Source organism: Vidua chalybeata, chromosome 30 (assembly GCF_026979565.1).
Source record: "Vidua chalybeata isolate OUT-0048 chromosome 30, bVidCha1 merged haplotype, whole genome shotgun sequence".
NCBI lineage: Eukaryota > Metazoa > Chordata > Aves > Passeriformes > Viduidae > Vidua > Vidua chalybeata.
Window position 1 is genome coordinate 1880637 of NC_071559.1, and position 22196 is coordinate 1902832.

Consider the following 22196-nt stretch of genomic DNA (forward strand, 5'->3'; position numbering starts at 1 on the left):
GTTGTGGATCCATCCGTCAAAACGCGCTGCGGCCTGATAGGGCAGAGCGGTGGGAAGGGGCGTGTCCCGAGCGAAGGTCAGCGGAAGTGGCGGCGCACGTGGCCCGCGCTTGTCCTTGGGCGGGCGCCGTGACCGCGGCCGAGGCCGCACCGGGCCCGTGACGGGCCCGCTCCACCCCGCGCCACAGCACAGCCCCGCCCGGTTACCGTGCCCGCCTCACGCCCCGGGTGTCACTGCAGTGCCCCGCGGGCCGCCCCCCGCACCGAGCTGGCCCCGCGGCACCGGCCCCGTGCTGTCTCCCAGAGGCCCAAACCTCACCCCATCGCTCCCCCCGGGGTCTGGGGGACACCGCACCAATCCTCCCCTGCCCCGCAAGGGACGGGATCCCACCCTCCTGCTTCCCCGCGCGAGGGGAACCTGATCACTCTTGTCCCCGGGGAGAGGGGATCCCACCCCACTGACCCCTCACAGAAGAGGATCCCACCCCAAGTGCCCCCCACAGAAGGGGATCTCACCCCACCGATCCCCCAAAGAAGGGGATCACACCTCACAGACCCCCCAAATGCGATCTCACTCCAAGTACCCCCCCCCCGAAGAAGGGGATCCTGCCCCACAGATCCCTCTCAGAAGGGATCCCACCCCACTGAATCGCCAAAGAAGTGGATCCCACCCCAATGACCCCCCAAAGAAGTGGATCCTACCCCACAGATCCCCAGTAGAAGGGGATCCCACCCCACAGATCCCCCAAAGAAGGGGATCCCACTCCAATGACCCCCAAAGAAGGGGATCCCACCCCAATGACCCCCCAAGAAGGGGATCCCACCCCACAGATCCCCAGTAGAAGGGGATCCCACTCCAGTGACCCCCCAAAGAAGGGGATCCCACCCCAATGACCCCCAGTAGAAGGGGATCCCACTCCAATGACCCCCAAAGAAGGGGATCCCACCCCACTGCCCCTCCTGCCCCCACGGCGCTGAGGAATGCACAGGGCCCAGGCCGAAGGGAGAGCCAGGGAGTCTTCAACAGTTTATTAGAAAGAATGCAGACATTAAAAAAATCCCAGCTGCTCTGAACATAAATTGAGGTTTTTCAGCCCGGTTCGCAGGCGCCCGCGCGCCCCACGGTCTGTCACTTGCTGCCAAACCCACAGTGCAAATACGATTTGGTCTAAATGTACAGATTGACAAGCAACAATGTACAGCCACTCGCACCCCGGGCGAGGAGGTGGAAAGGTTTGGGGTCACACGGGACCAGGGGCAGGCTCCGGCCACCGGCACCGGTCGGGGCTCGGGGGCGAACACCAAAACAAGGAGAATTTTGAAGTTTCCTTTTCAAGATGAACTTTTTAGTTAGTGGAACAGACCTGAAGACACCACGGAGGGATGGGCCTCGCCTGCTGAATTTGGGGAGTCAATGACAACAGTTTTTGTTCCCAGTACAAACAGACAATTTCAGGCCGTGGAGAGGGGAAAGGGGGAAAAAAAAAAAAAAAAAAGCTCATTTACCGCTCAGTGTTAATTCAGGGTTCTCCCATTGTAATTACATCTGCTACGAGGCAAGGAGGCTCTGTAAACTTTATTGCAACTGTTCTCAACGGATTGCCTACACCTCAATTGGGTTGGTTTGGTTTTTTTTTTTTTTCTTTTTTCTTTTTTGGAAGTCTGGAAAACGGTTCATGCATAACTGTTATTGCCTCTCGTGGCTTTAAGACCGCCCCGTGCCATGGGACACACCTACCATCAGTGAAGCCATTTAAAATGGACTGAAAATGGGTTAAAGGATGCAGGATCTCCCTTTAGGGCTATCAACTCAGGAATTCTTATCTCAATTATGAAATGTTGTGATGAACTTCTTTCCCCAAAACCCTGAAGACGACGGTTTGCCTTACTCCAGATCCGGCATTTCTAGAGGGAAAAGAGAATTACTGGTTTTAAGGTTGCTTTGTGGGTTTTATTATTTTTGCTTGGTTGGTTTCTAAAAGCTCCCAGGGCACTATTATGTCACAAGGGACACGAGCAAGATGACCTGGCCTCCAACCAAGGAGGTCACGGGGCAGTTTGGGGCCTCTGCCCTCCCCCCTGGCTCTTCCCAAGGGAAAGCCACCCCGAGCACGTGCTGCCCCTAAAGCCAAAGCCTCCCTGGGACTGCAGCTGCCTGGGAAGGTCAAACTGGTATTTGGGGCTTGTGTGGAGAGGCTTTCCCAGATTAGATTTGTCTCCCAGGGCTGGCTTTAGCTGGCAGGCAGGATGAACATCTGCCGGCCCTGCCCGAGGCCGGCTCGGAGCCTTCAGCAGGTGTGTGAGGGGAGAACAACAAAGACAACAACTTACTTTCATCATCGCTGTCTGGTGAGTCCTGGAAAGGAGAACAAACAACCTTTAAGTGGAGCAGACGGCTCCTCTACCACCCTCCCCTGCCAGCAGAGAGCTGCTGTTCCCAAATCTGGATTTTGAGGCCTCACTACAGACCCACAATGACCCCCAGTCACTGCAGAGAGACACACACACCAAACTGGTGTCCCCAGCACCCTCAGTACTGCTGAGAGGGGAGGGAAAGGGCCTCCCAAGGTGACATCACACATACAAACAAGGTTTGGGGCTATTTAAGCCTTTTTTAATGCTGAGGGGTGAGTGCAGGACTCCTGAGCCAGCCCTGCAGGTGTTCACTACACCCACATACTCACATCGTCTGCCCCATCTACTTCTGGCAAGTCTACGTCGTCGTCTCCTCCCATGTTGTTCATCATCTGCTCAGAGACAGAACAGCCACGCTTTGGGGTGAATCCAACCCCAAAACAATCCTAAACCAACAGCCCCTCCCTTGCTGTAACAGATCAGTTGCCCCCATGCAGGAATTACAAAGTGATGGTGCACAAAAAGCTCGGATTCATTGCCTGGCAACTCCCAAAACTCCAGGAATTTGTCGTTCCCTACCTCAGAAAAGCGGTCAAAATTGGACATGTCTTCATCTGAATCATCTTCCCAGTCTTTCCAGTTGTTGAAGTCCACGCTGAGCCAGTTGAGCTGCAGCAACATCCAGGAGTTATTTAAGGACAAGGAATTATTTAAGGACAAGGAAGTGAGTGGCTGTCAGTTGGAACAGGCAGGTTAACAAGAGCTGCCGTGGGATCAGGAGCAGGAAAATGACCCAAAACTGCTCCAGAGTTTGAACGTGACCCAAATATTCACTAAAGTAAAAGCCAGAGGAGGCAGCAGATGCCCAGACCCACCTTTGCCCTCTCTTTTGTTAACCTTGGCCATGCCTGACCAGACTCTCCTTTTCGTAAACAACACAAGATGGATCTGTCTGTTCTTTTATGCTTTGATTCCTGAAAAAGAGCAAATACCTATTAGCACCATCAGGATGACCTTCACCAGGAACTGCTGACATCCTTCCTTTATCTTCACCTCTTCCCCTATTCCTTGTCCTGAAAAATACCCCCCAGAGAAGCTTTCCTGGATCTGACTTGGAGCTTTTATGTCCTAAGCAATAATTTTCCTTAGAAAATATTCCATATTCCTACTTTTAAGGAATAAAATCTTGGGAGCAGCCTAAAGAACAGATGGTATTTTTTAGGATCACAGAACCAAGGGATGTGGCTTGGGTTGGAAAGGACTTTACAAGCCAAGTTCCAAACCCGTGCCATGGGCAGGGACACCTTCCACCAGCCCAGGCTGCTCCAACATGGCCTTGAACACTTCCAGGGATGGAATATCTGCAATTTCTCTGGACAAGCTGTGCCAGCCCCTCACCAGCATCAAGAACTCAGGAAGAGTCAGGAGGATACTCACATTTGGATCGATAATATTAAAAAGATCGATTTCATTTAAATGTTTAAAGTTATCGCTTCCTCCAAGACAACTGCAAGAGAAAAATAAATCAGTATTTAGCCCAAAAACATCTCATAGAACAAATCTGCTTCTCCTTAGCACTCGTTGTGCCTGAATTACTCACCTGAACGTGAGTTTGGACTTTTCAAAATTTACATTTACGTCTTTGCTGTCTTCAACACAGAACTCAATAAAGACGTAGTCCCTCCGGTCGTACCACTTTGCAGAGGCAGGCTGCCTGTGGGCACAGCAGGGACACAAGGGCATTGATTTTCATCAAGAAATCCAAGGGGAAAAAAAAAGGTTTTTGCACTTAAAATCTGCATTTTGAGCTTACTGTTTTTCTTTAAAGGTGCTTTAAGCTGAAAAGAGAGAGCTGGAATAAAAATAAATGATGTATTTGGAGTGTGACGCCCCCAGAAAGCTCCTGGGAGGAGCCACTGAAATAAACATTTCAGCAGATCAAAATTCTGATAAACTTCAAGATGAGCTACTACAGACTGTGGCAGCAGCTCCACCACCTCCAGCAGCTGCACGGGCAGACTTCAGAGTGGTTTTTGTCATGCAAAACCTAAAGAAAACTACCAAAAAAAAACCCCACTTTGGGTACTGATACTATAAAAAATGGATCTGCTATGATTAAGACTCAATTAAGCCAGCACAGGTTGGAGAATCACTGCTCCAAGCTCTTTACAGCCTCCCAAGTGCTCACACTGGCACTGCCACGCACTTTGGAATTCTTCTGCCTTTGCACAACCTCCTCGAAAAGCAACAGCGTGTCCAGGGGAGCTGGGAAAGCCACAGAGCTCCAGAGCAACTCCTGTGTTTGCAGTCCCACCCTGAGAACTCACCTGCACTGCTCCGTGGAGCGGGGAAAACGACCTGGCTGGGCTCAGACACCTCCTCCCCCTTCCAGTCCTCCCCTGGCAACCGAGGCCCAGCCCAGGGAACGGCTGCATTCCAGAACCAAACGGCCTCCCAGCAGGGCTGCTGCAAAGGCACAGAGCCCACGGGTGTTCCTCACTCTCCTTTGTCTTCCTGAGAGCAGTGGAAGGCTTGGGAGGGATCTTCAAGTTCAGCCAGTGCCACCCCCTGCCATGGCAAGGCCACCTTTCACTAGCCCGGGCTGTCCAACCTGGCCTTTCAGGGCATGGGGAATCCATTCCAGGGCCTCACCAGCCTCACAGGGAGCTATTTCATCCCAATATCCCATCCTAATCTACTCTTTAACCTTTTATCTCCCCCTTTATCTGACATTGCTGTGCCTCACCAGCCTCACAGGGAGGAATTTTTCCCAGCTGATGGCCCTGCAGAGACCTGCAGTGGGATGAGGGGGAAGGCTCTGAGCTGGACAAGGATCTAAACCAGGGAAGCTGACGTGACATGGCCTGTGACAGCAGCTGCCACCTCACCAAGGTGAGGCCCTTTGTGCTGCTCTCTAAGCCAGGGTCTCACCAAAAAATAACTTTTCAGACCATTTATTAAGGTGACTTTTGCTAAACTTCCAGATGAAGTTTATCAATTAATTCATCATCAATTAATTGTTGGCAGTGAGCTGTGGCACATTTAGCAAAGGGACTCAGCCAAAGGCTCCTGCTGCTCCCATCCACATTTCCTGGGGAGGAATCCAACCATGGCACAGCCCAGCTCCAGCTGAACCCCAAACCAGCCACCTCTGAGCTCCCCCAGTGCCACAGGTCCTGCACACACTGCTGCCAGCTCAGGGAAAGGCAGCAGAATGGCCACGATGCCTTGGGCAGCCCAAACACCTCTTGTAGGTGCCACAGCACCTGGGCAGAGACCAATGTCCAAGGATTTAATTTCCAAGAGCATAAAAACAAGTGGATTCTGAATTCAGCCTTGAGTTTCAGCTGTTCCAGGGGTGAAAACCTGCTGCTTTCCCTCGTAGCAGCATTTCAGGGAATGTTAATTATCACCTTATTCAGGTGAAGTGCAGCAGCAGAGCAGCAATTTTCTTACTGTGGTATTTTTAAACCCTTCTTGGACACAGACTTCCTCTTTTAACGGGGAATGAAAGACTCTCAAGAGGAAAGGAGGATGAGAAATGCCCTGCTCTGCTCCCTCTGTGCTGGGAGACAAAACCCCCCAGCGTGGGGCGCTTGGAGCGTCGCTCCAGCCCCGTTATTAACAGAAATCTCAGTGTCCCTGCCCGGGTGACGCAGGGGCTGAATGGTGTTAACACTTCCCAGCTCTCAATGTCAATGGAGACATCTCCAGCCTTCCCAGGGAGGCTCCCTGGGCCGTGACCTCGGCAGCTCCGCCGGGATGGGGGATTTGAGGCACCACCAGAACTCACAGCGCTCCCAGAAACCCCACTCGGCTCAAGGCTACGCACACATGCGCGAGCTGGAGAGAAGTGAGATCCCAGATAAGTCTGACTCGGCCATAATTCCCATTTCTGAACCTGTAGCTGTGCTGCTTTCACGGGAATTCACCCCGAGAGCGCTCGGAACCCGCGACCTCGGCAGCTCCGCCGGGACGGGGGATTTGAGGCACCACCAGAACTCAGAGCGCTCCCAGAAACCCCACTCGGCTCACACGCCCGAGCTGCAGAGCAGCGGGATCCCAGATGAGTTTTACTTGGCCATAATTCACATTTCTGAATCTAAATCTGCTCTGCTTTCCCGGGAATTCACCCTGAGAGTGCTCGGAACCCGTGACCTCCCAGAAATCCCACTCAGCTCGAGGCTGCACACGCACGTCCCAGCTGCACAGCAGTGAGATCCCAGCTAAGTCTGACTCTGCCATAATTCTGGTTCCAGGTTTCTGGGACCTAATTTTCATAATTCCAGCTTTCTGAGCCTAATCCTGCTCTGCTTTTCTGGGAACTCACCCCGAGAGTGCTCGGAACGTGCTGGAGCTGCCTCTCCTCCTTTTATCTGCTTTTCCAATCTCATCCTCCCAAAGGGAGGAGAGAAACCTCCCTGCGAGCTTCAGTCAGGACTCACCAGTTCCAACCAGTACTGCAGGACCCGCCGGGGAGCTGGGATGAGGCGGAAGCCGCAGCTCCTTTCTGTCTCCTGCCCACACGGAGATTCCCAGGAGACAACCACACACAGGAGCAGCCCGTGGGGAGCCCTGCACGTGCTCCCAGTGCTCCCACACGCCCGTGGAAAATCTCCTCTCACAGGCACTGACCCAGCACCTGGCAGAGCTCCATCCTGCTCACCCAAACCCCGAGGGAGCTCAGCCTCCTGCCAAGGGTGTTTTGTTTATCCAGCACCCCCCCCCCCAAGCACGGGGTTTGGAAAAGAGAAGGGAATTTAAACGTTTAAAAGGGAATTTAGAACTCTGTCCTGGGTGGCTCCCAGCGCTCTGTTCCAGTGAGGATTTCCTCTGTCCCATCCACCTGTGCTTTGGGGACTTCCTGAGCAGCCACAGCCACCCCTGCAGCTCCTCTGGCTCTTCCAGTCCCCACATTCCGATGACAATCGTTATTCCAGCACTGTGGAACAGGTTCTAGAAGCTTCCCAGCAGCACTGATGGGCAACGTGGAGGCTCAGCTTCACCGCAGAGCCCTCAAGGCTCTGCCTGATCCAGGGGGGCTCTGTTGGATAGCCCTGGATGTATCCTGGCCTCTGGCATGCTGAACTCACCAGGGGAACCTCAAATCTCCCCATCTGTGGCACTGAGGAAGTTCCCAAACCTGTTCTTGTGTTCTCTGTCTGTATCCTGTGCCTGTGGAATCTCATCTTTGTCTCCTGGGAGCATCCTGACAGTTCCTACAGCTCAAGGCCCTCAACAAGACTTTCCCCATCCAGACACCAATAAAACCTGTTTTACAAAATGACTTTTCCTTTCATTTTTACACCCTGGAAAGGCACCTTTTTTTTTTTTTTTTCATTAAAATAAGCCTCATTTTAGATTTTAGATAATTCTATGCAGATGCAGCAGCGCTGCAGTTTCAGGATGATGAAATCTACAGAAATTACATGAAAAAACTCCAACTTGATCACACTTCTCTCACTTACACTCACGTTAAGATGAAGCATCTCCACTGTTCAGGGCTTCAGAAGAAAAGTAAAAGCCTGGCTGGTGACAAGGGACCAAGAACCATCGGTTAACTCTGTCCCCAGCCCGAATTCCTGACAAAACAAAACCTCAGGAGGTGCTACTGCCTCCAGTCCTTCCAGCCAGGCATGTGGAGGTCACAGAATCACAGAATGGTTTGGCTTGGAAGGGACCTTGAAGCTCATTCAGCCTCTCCCTGCCATGTGCAGGGACACCTCCAGCTATCCCAGCCTGCCCCGTCCAACCTGGCCTTGGACACCTCCAGGGATGGGGCATCCTCTGGAAAAATCCATTCCAGTGTTCCACCACCCTCAGAGGGAGGAATTTTCCCCCCAGTATCCCACCTAACCCTGCTCTCTGGCAGCTGGAAGCCCTGGAGACGTGGGAATGCCACTGGAGACGTGGGAATGCTGCCTGCAGCTCTTCTTTCCCCAGCCAGTTTTCCCTCCTGAGTGTGTCACCCTGCACGTGGAAAACTCCGGCTCTTCTCGAGGGAACGCTCCCGTCCACCAGAGCTCAGCCACGAGCTGGTTTCGGGTGGCTGAAGGAAGGCGGTTAATTAGGGTTAATTAGCTCCGGGGCAGGCGGGAGCGCGGGATTCCGCCCGGGATGCACGTGGAGACACTCGGGGAGGAGATCCAGGGGCTCACCTGCACCGGGCACAGCAGCACCACGGCTGCCCCGGGGCTTTCCGTGAGCCTCCACCCCCTCCTCAGGGGCCTTTTCGCTATTCCTCGGTTTTCCGTGGAATTCTGGAATGGTTTGGGCTGGAAGGGACCTTAAATCCCATCCCGTTCCAGCGGACCGGGCTGCTCCAAGCCCTGTCCAGCCTGGCCTTGGACACTTCCAGGGACAGCGCCAAGCGCAGGGACGGATTTTACGGGGAAAATCCGAAGTATACAAACAGATTCGCTCGCCTGCACGCTCTGGATTGTTCCACGCGTTACTTACCGGGAGTTTTCCGCGGTTTCGGCCGCCACCGTTCGGCGGGTGCCGGTGGCCACCGACCCGCCGAGAAACGCGCAACACCCCCGAACACCCCCCGCCACCCGCGCGGCCCCATTCATTCCGCAGCGGGGTCGGGAGATCCCGCCCGCATCGCGGTACGCCGGGACCGAGCCAGCAACCGGGGCCGAGCCAGCAACCGGGGCCGGCGGCCGAGCCGGGGCGCTCCGCCCTCAGCCGGTAACCGGGGCCGGGCCCACCCGATAACCGGGGCAAGACGCGGCGGTGCGGCCGCCCAAGGTCAGCACGCGGCGGGAGCCCGCGCTCGGCGGCGCCGGGGCGGCTCCCGCGGCCCGGCGGGGCCTGGCGGGGCCTGCCCGCGCCGCTCCCATCCCCGGGCCCTCACATGGCGGATGGCGACGGCTCCGGCGGGCGCTCCTGCGGGCTGCGGGTCGGGCTCCGGGCGGTGTCGCAGGGCTGTGCGGGCGGCGCGGTGGCGCTCGGGCGGTGCCGGGAGGGCTCCGGGGGCTCCGGTGGCGGCTCCGGTGGCTCCGGGCGGGCTCGGGGCTCGGCGCGGCCTCGCTCCCACAATGCCCCGCGCGCGCTCGGCCCGTGGTGACGCAGCAAAATCCCCGCGCGCGCCGCCTCCTCCCGCCGCCGCCACCGCGCGTGCGCGGCCGCGCGCCCCCGCCCCGCGCGCGCGCGCGCCCCCGCCCGCTGCCCTTCCAGCAGCTTCTCGGCGCGCATGCGCAGTGCGGCCCGGTGAAAGGGTTGGGGGCAGCGGAGCGGGCAGGGACCCCCGGGACCCCCCCCCCCCCACCCCACCCTCGGTCCTGGTCCCGGTGTGTCCCGGGAGCAGAGCCCGACCCCGCTCTCCCGTCAGGGAGCTGTGGGCTGGAAAGGTCCCTCCTGAGCCTCCTTCCCTCCAGGCAGTTCCAAAGCCTGAGCACCTTTTCCAGGAGGAAATTCCTCCTGATGTCCATCCTGAACCTCTCCTGGAGGGATTTGGGGCTGTTCCCTCTTTTCCTGCTGTTCCCTGGGAACAGATCCCCATTCTTCTCTCCCATCAGGGAGTTGTGGGGTGGAAATTCCCCTCGGAGCCTCCTTCCCTGCAGGCTGAGCCCCTTTCCCAGCTCCCTCAGGGTCTCTCCAGACCCTTGTCCTGCTGCTCCAGCCCTTCCCCAGCTCTGGCCACGCTCCAGCCCCTCGATGTCTGTGTGGCCGGGAGGGCCCAGGGCTGGACCCGGCACTGGGGGGGGCCCCAGCAGTGCCAGCACAGGGGGACAATCCCTGTGCCCATGGCTGGGACAGCCCAGGTGCCATCCTGGCCACACCTGGGCACACCTGGGCTCTGTCCAGTTGCTGGCACCAGCACCCCCAGGGCCTTTCCCAGCTTTCCAGCCTCTCTCCCCCAACCTGGAGTGTTCCACGGGGTTGGTGGTGCCTTGTTGACCCAGTGGCCTCAGCCCATGGATCCATCCTGTCCAGCTGGCTCTGCAGCTTCCTCCTCCAGCAGATCAACATCCCAGCCAAGCTGGTGTCATCCACGAACCAAGGTGCCCTCAATCCCCTCACCCAGATCACGGATAAAGACATTACACAGGGCTGTCCCTGACAGGGGACATGTCCATCCACCACCTGGATGCAGCCCAGCTCCCCACCAGGTGTGAACCCCAAGGAGTGCACGTGTCCCAAAGGCTTTACTGCAGCCCACAGCCCACATCCACATCATCCCATGATCCCCGCTCCTGCCTGCTGCAGGGAAGTGAGGAGCCCCCCTCCGAAGGGAACCCTGAGGGGATGAAGGGGTGACCCTGCAGCTGACTGAGCTGACCTGGGCTCGTGTCCAGCCAGGCTCTGGGACAGGAAGGAAAGGAGGGAACGGGCAGGTGGTGTTCCAGGACGGGGTATCGGTGCCGGGATCTTCCCGGGAGGAAGGCTCCACCCTGGGGCCACGGCTCCCAGGGAAGGGCGGGCAGCAAAGCACCACGGAGCAGCGATTTCACCAACAATAAGCCACAACTTTATTAACCGATAGAAATAGTACAAATTTTAAATTTAGCTGTATTTTACTTTTCTCTGAAACACCAAAAAAGGCTCCTCCCTCCGGCGGCTACATCGTCAGTTCCTGTGGGGAGAGCAGGAGTCAGGAGCCAGCCCAGAGCCAGCAGCTCCCCCAGGGACCCCCCCCAAAAGCTGCTGTCCCCCAGCACTCACCATTATTGCGTTTACAATGTCGTTACTGTTGTTCTTGAGGGCTCGCACGGCCTTCGCCCGCGACACGTTCGCCTGCGACATCACCAGCTCGATGTCTTTCACCTCCACGCCGGTTTCGTCAACCTCAAGGAGAAACAGAGCCCAGGATTGGTGCCAGTTCCAGGCTTGGCACGGGCTGGGATTGTTTGGATTGGAAGCCAGGAGGCCAAGCCTGCACTCTAAACACCCCCGGGGTAGGAGCCTGTGCTCTCCCTTTGCCATCGCGGCAGAAACGCAGATGAAGGAGAGGAATTTATGGATTAACCCAAACCACAGCCACACAGAGAGCCCGGGGAAGGCCTTACCTCCTCTTCCTCGCTCTCCTCCTGCACGGTGGGGGTCTGTGTGTTTTCCTGGATGTTGGAAACGGGTTCTCCTTGCACTTTGAACTTTTCGGCAGCTGCCAGCTGAGCCTGCTGGGACAAGTCTTCGATCTGCAGGAGGGAAGGGAAGGAAAGGAGCGGTGAGGCCAGTCCTGGGCAGTGCCAGCACACTCCCTGGCAGGAGCCACACAGTGCACAGGTGACAGGAAGGAGCCCTGTCCTGCTGGCTCCAGGGTGGGCTCACCTTGGCCTCGCCAAAGACGATGTAGGTGTCTGATGCCGGGCTCTTGTACACGTCTGGCTTTGTGATGACAAAGAGGATGTTCTTGGATTTCCGGATGGTGACTCTGGTGACTCCTGTCACCTGGCGAAGGCCCAGCTTGGACATTGCCTGAAAAACACCGGGGAGAGGTCACCGAGGGAAGAAGAGCTCTGGAGCCAGCCCAGATGCGCCCAGTCCTCTCTCCAGAGTCCCAGATCCGACATTTGCTGCATGGACGCACATGGAAATGTGCCTGTATTGCCACGGAGCAGCACTCCCGTGCCGTCAGCTGGAGGGAACACTCCCATCCAGGACTGGTGAGATGCCCAGTGTGACTCTGAGCCCTGGGGCTGTTCACCAGGGACAGGTGAAGCCTCACCTTCCGAGCTTTCTTCTCGCTCCGGCTCTGTTTTGCTTTGCTGACGGGTTCTTCGTCTATTTCGGCTGCTGCCGCGAGCTGCAGGGAGGGAAAACCAGAGAGATCTGTGACAATGCTGGGGTGACACCACAGGGACTCTGATCCACCACGGCTGTGCCACCTGCCCTACCTGTGCCTGCTGTGTCGTGGCCTGTGTGGAGTCCTGCTCTTCGAGCTCTGGTACGGATTCATCGCTGTCGGACTCTGTGCCAGACCCTGCAGAGACACACATCCCTCACTCTTCCCACCTCAGGTAGGTCCAGGGCACACAGGCCTTTGCTGCTGGCTCCCAGTGAAGCCACCAGTCAGCCCAGTTAGGTGGTGGATGGAGCATTCCCTGCACTCTGAGTGCCATCAGGAGCTCTCACTGCGCCCCAAATGGCATCAGCAGGGTGGCACGAATGGGTCCTCAGGCTCGGCCCATGGTGGGAGCCGGGTGCCAGAGCCCCAGAGGTGCCCGGAGGCTCTGGAATGAATCCCAAGGTGGCTCCAGCCTGTGGCACCGGCTCGAGGAGGAGGTGGGTGGCACTCCCAGGGTGCTGAGGTGGCAGTAGCCCAGTGTGACAGAGCCCCTCTTGACTCCCCTCAAACCCAGAGCTGACACACGGCACCGAGACCCGACTCACCGAGCCCTCAGGGCTGCTGCACATCCGTGGCTTCACTACAGGGATGATCTGGGATAAGCCCGAACCCCTCCCAGGGAACAGCACCTCTGGGTGCCCAGAGTGCCACCAGCTGCAGTGCCACCACCACTTGTGACCCACGGCACCGACCACACCAGTTATCGGAGCAGAGCTGGGTGTCCCCAGCCTCGGAGGCCAGAGGTCACCTGGAGGCGACCACGATGCTCCCGTGCAGCCATTACCTGGATTCAAACCTCTGTGCCCACAGCACACAGGAGCCCTGGCAAAGCTCTCTGCAGGCGTCAGGGTGTGCCCAGGGCTCCCAACACTTCAGGCATAGCGTGGGGACAGCCCAGTTTGGCACCAACACTGCCCACCACTGCCCCCCTTCCGCCGCCAGCCGGCCACGGGGACACCACGTGGGCACCACACACAGCAGGGACAGGCACGTGGCAGCTCCTCCGTGTGAAGCCAGCTCAGCTCGCGGTGCCCATGCCACAAACCACACCGTGCTCCGTGCCCGAGGACACGCGTTAGTGACCGCCGGCACCACGCCCAGCCCCGTCCCTCCCCGTGCCCCGGCTCACCGGCTGCTCGGCTCGCTCTAGCCCGGCACGCCGCGGCCCCGGGCGCGGTTAGTACCCCGTGGGCAGCCAGTGACACTCCATGCACACGGCAAACCGCGGCCGCAAAATACCCTTGTCATTCTTGAGGACGGGCTGCGGCGCCAGCGGGGCCGGGACCCCCGCGGGCGGGGACAGCTCCAGCAGCACGGGCGGCTCGGGGGGGAGCAGAGGCGGCAGGTCCTCATCGTCAGCGCCGGGCGGGGCTTTCGAGGGGGGGCGAGCGGCCGGCTTGGCCACCTTGTCATTGGCGGGGGGCTGCTGCTTCTTGGCAGGGGGAGCGCTCGGGGCAGAGCCAGGACGGCCGGCGTCTGCTTTGGCGGGGGTTGGGGGCTTTGGAGGGGCACCAGAAACACCCGTGGCTGGAGCAGGAGCTGTGGCTGGAGCTGCTGGAGCTGGAGTGGCCTTGACAGGGCTCTTTGGGGGTGCCTTGGCCTCAGCAGGGCTTTTTGAGGGTCCTTTGGCTGCAGCAGGGGTGGCTGGAGGGGGAGTGGCTTTGACAGGGCTTTTTGGGGGTGTTTTGTCCTCAGTGGGGGTGGCTGGAGCTGGGGTGACTTTGGCAGGGCTTTTTGGGGGTGCCTTGGCCTCAGCAGGGGTAGATGGAGCTGGGGTGGCTTTGACAGGACTCTCTGGGGGTGCCTTGGCCTCAGCAGGGCTTTTTGAGGGTCCTTTGGCTGCAGCAGGGGCCACTGGAGCTGGGGTGGCTTTGGCAGGGCTCTTTGGGGGTGTTTTGGCTGCTGGAGGGGCACTAGGAGCTGGGGTGGCTGTAGCAGGGCTCTTGGGAGGCACTTGGGCAGGAGCTAGAGGTGTTTTGACCTCGGCAGGGGTGGCTGGAGCAGGGGTGGCTTTGGCAGGGCTCTTTGGGGGTGTTTTGGCCTCAGCAGGGGCTGGGGTGGCTTTGGCAGGGCTCTTTGGGGGTGTTTTGGCCTCAGCAGGGGCTGGGGTGGCTTTGGCAGGGCTCTTTGGGGGTGTTTTGGCCTCAGCAGGGGCTGGGGTAGCTTTGGCAGGGCTCTTTGGGGGTGCCTTGGCCTCAGGAGAGGCTGCTGGAGCTGGGCTGGCTTTGCCAGGGCTCTTTGGGGGTGTTTTGGCCTCAGCTGCAGGGGTTGGGGTGGCTTTGGCAGGGCTCTTTGGGGGTGTTTTGGCTGCTGGAGGGGCAGCTGGAGCTGGGGTGGCTGTAACGGGGCTTTCTGGGGGTGCTTTGGCCTCAGCAGGGGCAGCTTTGCCAGGGCTCTTTGGGGGTGCCTTGGCCTCAGCAGGGGCAGCTGGAGCCACAGGAGTGGATGGGGCAGTGATGGGGCTGCCCTTGGGAGGTTTTTGGGCTGCTCCAGGGGAAGCTGGAGCTGGGGTGGCTTTGGCAGGGCTCTTTGGGGGTGCCTTGTCCTCAGTGGGGGTGGCTGGAGCTGGGGTGGCTTTGGCAGGGCTCTTTGGGGGTGTTTTGTCCTCAGTGGGGGTGGCTGGAGCTGGGGTGGCTTTGGCAGGGCTCTTTGGGGGTGCCTTATCCTCAGTAGGGGTGGCTGGAGCTGGGGTGGCTTTGGCAGGGCTCTTTGGGGGTGTTTTGTCCTCAGTGGGGGTGGCTGGAGCTGGGGTGGCTTTGGCAGGGCTCTTTGGGGGTGTTTTGTCCTCAGTGGGGGTGGCTGGAGCTGGGGTGGCTTTGGCAGGGCTCTTTGGGGGTGTTTTGTCCTCAGTGGGGGTGGCTGGAGCTGGGGTGGCTTTGGCAGGGCTCTTTGGGGGTGTTTTGTCCTCAGTGGGGGTGGCTGGAGCTGGGGTGGCTTTGGCAGGGCTCTTTGGGGGTGTTTTGTCCTCAGTGGGGGTGGCTGGAGCTGGGGTGGCTTTGGCAGGGCTCTTTGGGGGTGTTTTGGCTGCTGGGGGGGCAGCTGGAGCTGGTGGAGCTGGGGTGGCAGGGGATGGGGGAGCAGCAACTGGGCTCTTGGGAGTGGTTTTGGCTGCAGGTGGGGCGGCTGGAGCTGGGGTGGGGGGAGTTGGAGTGGCAGCTGAGGCAGCAACAGAGCCCTTGGCAGCATCTTTGGCTGAGGGAGGGGCAGCTGGAGAGGGTGGAGCTGCCACTGCCGGTGTGCCAGGAGGAGAGGGGGCAGCAGCTGGACTCGGAGGAGCTGCTTTGGCCACTGGAGGGGCAGCTGGAGTTGCCATGGCCGGTGTGACAGGGGCACAAGGGGCAGTCACCGGGCTCCCAGGAGCTGCTTTGGCCACTGGAGGGGCGGCTGGAGTTGCCATGGCCGGTGTGACAGGGACAGCAGGAGATGTTTTAGCCACAGGAGGGGTGGCCAGAGGTGCCATGGGGGCTGTGACAGGGACAGAGGGGACAGCTGGGGCAGTGTCCGGGCTCCCAGGAGCTGCTTTGGCCACAGGAGGGGTGGCTGGAGCTGCCGTGGCCGGTGTGACAGGAGGAGAGGGGGCAGCAGCTGGACTTGGAGGAGCTGCTTTGGCCACAGGAGGGGTGGCTGGAGCTGCCATGGCCAGTGTGACAGTGGGGCAGCTGGCAGAGGGGACAGCAGGCACAGGAGCTGCTGCTGGGAACACGGGGCTTGCTGGAGGCCCTGGGACAGAGGCAGCAGCTCCCAGTGCGGGTGTGGACAGGGCAGGAGCCGCCGGAGCTGCCACAGGCCCTGCCCGAGGGGCTGGGCTCCCAGGAGGGGTCCTGGCTACTGAGGGAGGGACTGGGTGTCCCACAGCTGGGACCACCGGGGCAGGGCCCATGGGAGAGGCCTTGGCAACAGAAGGAGCAACTGGGAGCAGTGGTGAGACTGGGGCACCAGGGGCTGGGCCAGGTGGGGCAGCAGCAGGATGCCCAGGGGACATCCCAGCTGGCAGCAGAGGGATAGGGGGTGACAAGGGAGCTTTGGGGGCAGCCAGGAAGACAGGGGGAGAGATGGCACTGACCAGGGCTGGAGCTGGGGCTCGGGGAGAGGCAGGAACAGCAGGAATTCCAGGAGACACCGGGACTGTGGGAAGTGGGGGTGACCCTGGACTCTGGGGGGACACTGCCACAGTGGGAGCAGGCAGCAAAGTGGGAGGCACTGGTGGGGGAGATGCCAGGAGGGGACGGGATGGGGGAGGTAGGAGAGGAGCTGGGACTGCTCCAGAGGCAGGGAGAGGGGCTGGGACTGCTCCAGAGGCAGGGAGAGGGGCCAGAGATGCAGCTCCTGCAGAGGATGCAGTGGGAGCAGTTTTCATGGTAGAGTTGAGAGCAGCTGGGAGAGAACTGGGGCTCACTGGGGGGACAAGAGGGGCCACTGTCACTGCAGCAGAAGCAGCAGCCAGGCCAGGTGACACTGGAGCTGGGAATGCTGGGGACACTGGGCTAACCGGGGCAGGCCCTGGAGATCCTGGGGCTGCAAAACCCACGGGGGCCTGCGGAGCTGGAGGAGGGGCAGTGGTGACTGGGCCCAGCAGAGCCGGGGCAGGGGGCTGGGGGGGCATGGAGAACACGGGGATGGCTGCAGCCGGGACCACGGGGGGGGAAACGGGGCCCGGGGGGCCCGGCAGAGCCGGGGCAGTGCTGGGCAGCTGTGCTGGGAGAGCCTGGGCGGATGGAGATGGAGTCAGAGGTGGGGAATGAGCAGCATGAAGAACAGCTAAAGGAGAGAAACAGAGTGAGCCATGAGAGGAGGGAGAGAGAGAGGGAGAGAAAGGGAGGGGGCGTGCAGCCAGCCCTGGCATTCCTCTGGCCTCTGTGCCTGGCTTGTGGCCCAGCAGGCACTGCCAGGTTCAGCACGGACCAGGATGTTCATCCCCTTCTAGAACAGATTTTCCTGAGAGCCCTGAATGGCAGGAGGCACTCCCTGAACCACCAGGAATCCCCAGCGGGCCAGAAATGCAGGGATGCAGCTCTGCCACAGGCTCTGCCCTACCAAAGGGGCTGTCACAACCTCTGTGGAGCCCCAGAGGTCTGTCAGGACACCCAGGGCTGCTCACGAGCCTGGGGTCACCCCCCAAGCTGCAGGGAGCATGGGGGGAACAAAGACCCACCGAAGAAGAGGAAGGAAAAGTCAAATATAAACCACTGGCACGTGGAATTACTCCTGGAGTGCCCTGGGAGCCCCCTCCCTCCAGCTGTGAGTGACTTGGCAGATGCCCTGAGGGCACTACGACATGGGGGTGGTGGGGCCAGGCCCCCCAGTGCCCCCCACTTCCCTGGAAGCTGTTAGGGTTAATGGAATGCAACCCCCAGAATGGCACACGCTGGTTAATGCGGCACACGAGGGGTTACAGGAGGGTCCCGAGTACCTGGAGCAGGGATGGGAGCAGGAACGGGGGCAGCTGGAGCTGAACGGGGAGAACAAGAGTTTATTAAGGCAAGTCCCACTGACCAGGAGCAGCTCCCAGCTCCCCAGCCAGGTCCAAGAGAGCCTGGAGAGAGCCTGGCCATTCCCAACACCAGCAGTGATCCAAGGGCACTGCTCAGGCAACAGGCCATGCCAGGGCTGAGCTTCCAGCTCCTGAGAGCCTGGAGACAGCCCTGACATTCCCAACGACATTCCCAATGCCAACCAACAATCAAAGGGCACCCTTTAGGGAAGAGACCATGAGAGGGTTCAGCTTCCAGCTCCTGAGCCACAGCTGAGCCTGGAGAGAGCCCTGACATTCCCAATGAAATTCCCAACAAAATTCCCAATGCAAACTAGCAATCAAAGGGCACTGTTGAGGGAAGAGGCCATGCCAGGGCTGAGCTTCCAGCTCCCGAGCCGGAGCTGAGAGCCTGGAGAGACATTCCCAATGAAATTCCCAATGACATTCCCAATGCCAACCAGCAATCAAAGGGCACTCTTTGGGGAAGAGGCCGTGAGAGGGTTCAGCTTCCAGCCCCTAAGCCAGAGCTGAGCCTGGAGAGAGCCCTGACATTCCCAACGTCATTCCCAGCACCTACTGGAGATCCAAGGGAGGGAAGAGCTCGAGATGCAAGGGAGGGCAGTGCTGGTCCAACCGGTGCTGCTGGCTGGGGGAGCAGAACCAGCCCGGGCACGGTGCCGCCCTCGGGCAGCGCGTCCTGCACGGCACCGGGAGCTGCGGAGCCCAGAGCCAGCCCCGTTCCAGGGACCCTGTCCCTCCCTGGGATCAGGGTCACAGTCGTGTCCTGCTCTCGCTGCCACCCAGGGCAGTGACACGTGCATGGAATGCAGGGAATGACGTCCCTGTCCCAGGAATGGGGTCCTGAAAGTTGCTTTTAATGCCCTGTTTTACCCCAAACCACGGCACTGTGGGAAGGATGGGCAGGCCTGGAGCAGTGCCAGCGGGTGCCAGGACACTTCCTGCTCCAGGGAACGTCCTGGTGCCTCCTGAAGGAGGAACAAGTGCTGCCAAGGGCTGCGCTGGGCCCGGCCCCTCACAGAACAGGCCGTGCAGAGCCACCCTCTCCAGAACAATCCTTTGTCCCTGCCCGCTCTCCCTGTTCCTTCGCCAGCTCCACTGGCACCGTCTGAGCACATTCCCGATGAACACAATCACTCCTGCTTGTTCCTTCTCCCCCACAGCCCCACCTTTCCTTGGGCCCTTCTCAAACATCCCAAGCTAAAGCATTCCCCAAAACCAGGGGATTTCTGCCCAGAGTCCCTCTGGATCAGCCCCATCTCCAGAGTTTTTCCAGAGACCTCCAAGGAACAAGATGAAAATCCAAGGAGCTGCCTGAGGAATCCCATCAGAGACTTGAGAGCAGCAGAATTTTGGGAGCTGTCAGTTGAGAGGGACAGAAGAGCCATGCCAGGGAGGGGGCCCCAAACAGGAATTCCAGCCACGCCAGGAGGGATAAGGAGCTCAGCAGCTCCTGGGAATCATCGGCGCAGCTGTCACAGCAACAGCTATCACTCAGCTCCCTCCTTGTGTCCCCTCTCTGTCACCAACCCTCAGTGGTGGTCCCCCAATGGGACAGTGCCCAAATCCTATGAGACACCCCCAAATCCAAGGGGGCAGATCCCGAAAATTCAGTGAGAGACACGTAAATCCAACAGGGCAGACCCCCAAAATTCAGTGAGAAAGCCCCAAATCCAGAGGGACAGATCCCAAATCCAAAGGGACAGACCCCCAAAATTCAATGAAATACTCCCAAATCCAATACCCCCCAAAACAGACACCAAATCCAACAGGACAGACCCCACAAATTCAGTGAGAGACCCTCAAATCCTAAGGGGCAGACCCCCAAATCTATAGGAACAGACCCCCAAAATTCCGTGAGAGACCCCCAAATCCAACGGGGCAGGCCCCCAAAATTGAATGAAAGACCCCCAAATCCAGAGGGACAGACCCTCAAATCCAACAGGGCAGATCACCAAATCCACTGGAAGACCCCCAACTCCAACGGGGGAGACCCCCAAATCCAACAGTTCACCCTCAGATCGGGTGACAACACCCAAAATCCAGCCGAATCCAGCAGGAAAATCCCCAAATCCAATGGGACAGACCCCCAAATCCAATGGGACAAACCCCCCAAATTCAACAGGACAGGCCCCCAAATCCAATGGGACAGGCCCCCTAAATTCAATAGGACAGGCCCCCCAAATCCAGTGGAACAGGCCCCCCAAATCTAACGGGACATGACCCCAAGTCCCATAGGCCAGGTGCCCCAAATCCAACAGGACAGCCCCCCCAAATTCAATAGGACAGGCCCCCAAATCCAGTGGGAAAGGCCCCCAAATCCAGTGGAACAGGCCCCAAATCCAATAGAACAGGGCCCCAAATCCAATGGGACAGGCTCCCAAATTCAATAGGACAGGCCCCCCAAATTCAATGGGACAGGCTCCCAAATCCAATAGAACAGGGCTCCAAATCCAATAGGACAGGCCCCCAAATCCACTGGGACAGGGCCCCAAATCCAATAGAACAGGCCCCCCCAAATCCACTGGGACAGGGCCCCAAATCCAATGGGACAGTCTCCCAAATCCACTGGGACAGACCCCCAAATCCAATAGAACAGGCCCCCCCAAATCCACTGGGACAGGCCCCCAAATCCAATAGAACAGGCTCCCAAATCCACTGGGACAGACCCCCAAATCCAATAGGACAGGCCCCCAAATCCACTGGGACAGACCCCCAAATCCAATAGGACAGGCCCCCAAATCCACTGGGACAGGGCCCCAAATCCAATAGGACAGGCCCCCAAATCCACTGGGACAGGGCCCCAAATCCAATAGAACAGGCCCCCCCAAATCCACTGGGACAGGGCCCCAAATCCAATGGGACAGTCTCCCAAATCCACTGGGACAGACCCCCAAATCCAATAGAACAGGCCCCCAAATCCACTGGGACAGACCCCCAAATCCAATAGAACAGGCTCCCAAATCCAATAGGACAGACCCCCCAAATCCAATGGGACAGGCTCCCAAATCCAATAGGACAGGGCCCCAAATCCTACAGCCCGACCCGGCCACGGCCGCTGCCCTCCCGTCCCACCCAAAGCAGGCTCCGAGCCACCCCCGTGCCCGTCCCCGGGATTTTGGGACACGAGGAGTCCCCGCTCCCCCGACTCCGCTCACGTTCCCCGTGGGACAACCCGCGTGCTTCGGCTGGGAAACCACAGAACCGGCCCGGTTTGTTTAGGCCACAGCGAGACCACGGAACGGACACCCCAAAACCCCCGCGGGGGACGTGACAAGACTCGAACCGGGGTCACAAAACCCCCGCCGCCACCGGGTCCCGGCTCACCCACCCTCCCCGGGAAGCTGCAGCTCCCCGCTCGGAGCTGATCCCGGGAATCAGCCCCAAAACCGCCCCGGAGCACCCCCCGGCCTCACCTGTCTCCGCCTGAGGCTGCGGCAGCTCCTGCTCCGTGGCCGGGACGGTTTCTGTGGCTTCGCCGGGCATTTCTACGGGAATGGATAAACCGACAGGCCCGGGCTCGCCGGGGCTCCGGGACAGCCCGGGGGCCACCACCGGTAACTCGTCCTTCCCACCCCGCTCGGACACCGCGCGCCTCCCACTACCGGGAGAATCTAGCAAGACAACTCGGCCGCACGGGACAGGCAGAGCCCGATCCGGATCCCGGTCCCGGTCCCGGGCCTAGGCCGTCTCCTCCCCCCCCCCCCCGCCGGTGCGCGGGGCTGCCCCCTCCGCCCTGCCCGCCGCGCCCACGACCCCATCGGTGGCCCCAGCCGGGTCCTCCCTGCCACCCGCTCATCCCACTAGCGGCGAGCGGCGCCCTGAGCGGCGGATGGCGGTGGATGGCGGCGGATGGCGGCGCGGGACTCACTGTGCGGGGAGCGGGGCCCAAGATGGCGGCGGAAAGAGACCGAGAGCGCAGCGCGACTTCCGGGAGCGCGGGACTTCCGGGGCAGGGGGAGAAACCGGCAACACGGTCCGGCCCGGCCCCCACGGCCGCGCTCCGGAGTTCCGGGCTCTGTTCGGGCCCGAGCGTGGGTACGGGGAGGCCCCGGGGGGGGGGTTGGGATCCCCTGAGGGGGTTTGGGATCCCCTGAGGGGGTTTGGGATCTCCTAAGGCGGGTTAGGATCCCCTGAGGGGGTTTGGGATCTCCTGAGGGGGGTTGGGATCTCCTAAGGCGGGTTAGGATCCCCTGAGGGGGTTTGGGGTCCCCTGAGGGGGTTTGGGATCTCCTGAGGGGGGTTGGGATCTCCTAAGGCGGGTTAGGATCCCCTGAGGGGGTTTGGGATCTCCTAAGGCGGGTTAGGATCCCCTGAGGGGGTTTGGGATCTCCTGAGGGGGGTTGGGATCTCCTAAGGCGGGTTAGGATCCCCTGAGGGGGTTTGGGATCTCCTGAGGGGGTTTGGGATCTCCTAAGGCGGGTTAGGATCCCCTGAGGGGGTTTGGGGTCCCCTGAGGGGGTTTGGGATCTCCTGAGGGGGGGGAGTGTGGGATCCCCGGGTGGGGGTTGGGATCCCCCCGGGGTGGGAGGGTCCAGGTGGGATTAGGGGGTCAGGA

General features: G+C 59.6%; 3 protein-coding genes across 5 annotated transcripts; all 3 read right to left on the minus strand.

Moving 5' to 3' along the window:
* Window positions 1-1013: 1013 nt before the first annotated feature.
* On the minus strand, window positions 1014-9449 carry PTGES3 (prostaglandin E synthase 3). 2 transcript variants are annotated; one of them, XM_053967693.1, is made up of 8 exons: window positions 9214-9449; window positions 3955-4068; window positions 3792-3861; window positions 3230-3328; window positions 2934-3023; window positions 2684-2746; window positions 2331-2355; window positions 1014-1904 (listed from the first exon to the last, which is right to left on the minus strand). In XM_053967693.1, coding segments are annotated over exons 1-8 (483 nt in total). In that variant the 5' UTR covers window positions 9216-9449; the 3' UTR covers window positions 1014-1884. The 2 variants fall into 2 exon arrangements, with proteins under 2 accessions (XP_053823668.1, XP_053823669.1); XM_053967694.1 differs by lacking the exon at window positions 9214-9449 and adding an exon at window positions 8814-9037.
* A 1358-nt stretch (window positions 9450-10807) lies between these two features.
* LOC128801651 (nascent polypeptide-associated complex subunit alpha) lies at window positions 10808-21614 on the minus strand. The gene is made up of 8 exons (XM_053967702.1): window positions 21510-21614; window positions 21055-21126; window positions 12197-12282; window positions 12028-12105; window positions 11631-11777; window positions 11369-11497; window positions 11025-11147; window positions 10808-10935 (listed from the first exon to the last, which is right to left on the minus strand). Exons 2-8 carry the CDS (start codon window positions 21122-21124, stop codon window positions 10921-10923), a joined length of 648 nt encoding a protein of 215 aa, XP_053823677.1. The 5' UTR covers window positions 21125-21126; window positions 21510-21614; the 3' UTR covers window positions 10808-10920.
* LOC128801512 (basic proline-rich protein-like) lies at window positions 12289-20329 on the minus strand. 2 transcript variants are annotated; one of them, XM_053967417.1, is made up of 2 exons: window positions 20308-20329; window positions 12289-20194 (listed from the first exon to the last, which is right to left on the minus strand). In XM_053967417.1, the coding sequence occupies exon 2, from the start codon at window positions 16988-16990 to the stop codon at window positions 13325-13327; it is 3666 nt and encodes a 1221-aa protein (XP_053823392.1). In that variant the 5' UTR covers window positions 16991-20194; window positions 20308-20329; the 3' UTR covers window positions 12289-13324. The 2 variants fall into 2 exon arrangements, with proteins under 2 accessions (XP_053823392.1, XP_053823393.1); XM_053967418.1 differs by lacking the exon at window positions 20308-20329 and having other exon boundaries at window positions 12289-17596; window positions 18198-20207.
* Window positions 21615-22196: the final 582 nt, after the last annotated feature.

Coding starts and splice junctions, on each gene's coding strand:
- LOC128801651 (XM_053967702.1), bottom strand. CDS start 21,124: ATGCCCGGCGAAGCCACAGAAACCGTCCCGGCCACGGAGCAGGAGCTG. Junction 11,498..11,630: donor TCGTCTTTGGCGAGGCCAAG/GTGAGCCCACCC, acceptor TCCCTCCTGCAG/ATCGAAGACTTGTCCCAGCA. Junction 11,148..11,368: donor AGGAGAGCGAGGAAGAGGAG/GTAAGGCCTTCC, acceptor TTTCTCCTTGAG/GTTGACGAAACCGGCGTGGA.
- PTGES3 (XM_053967694.1), bottom strand. CDS start 8,929: ATGAATGGGGCCGCGCGGGTGGCGGGGGGTGTTCGGGGGTGTTGCGCG. Junction 4,069..8,813: donor GAAACCGCGGAAAACTCCCG/GTAAGTAACGCG, acceptor CTGTGCCCACAG/GCAGCCTGCCTCTGCAAAGT. Junction 3,329..3,791: donor TTAATATTATCGATCCAAAT/GTGAGTATCCTC, acceptor GCTCTTTTTCAG/GAATCAAAGCATAAAAGAAC.
- LOC128801512 (XM_053967417.1), bottom strand. CDS start 16,990: ATGCCAGGGCTGGCTGCACGCCCCCTCCCTTTCTCTCCCTCTCTCTCT.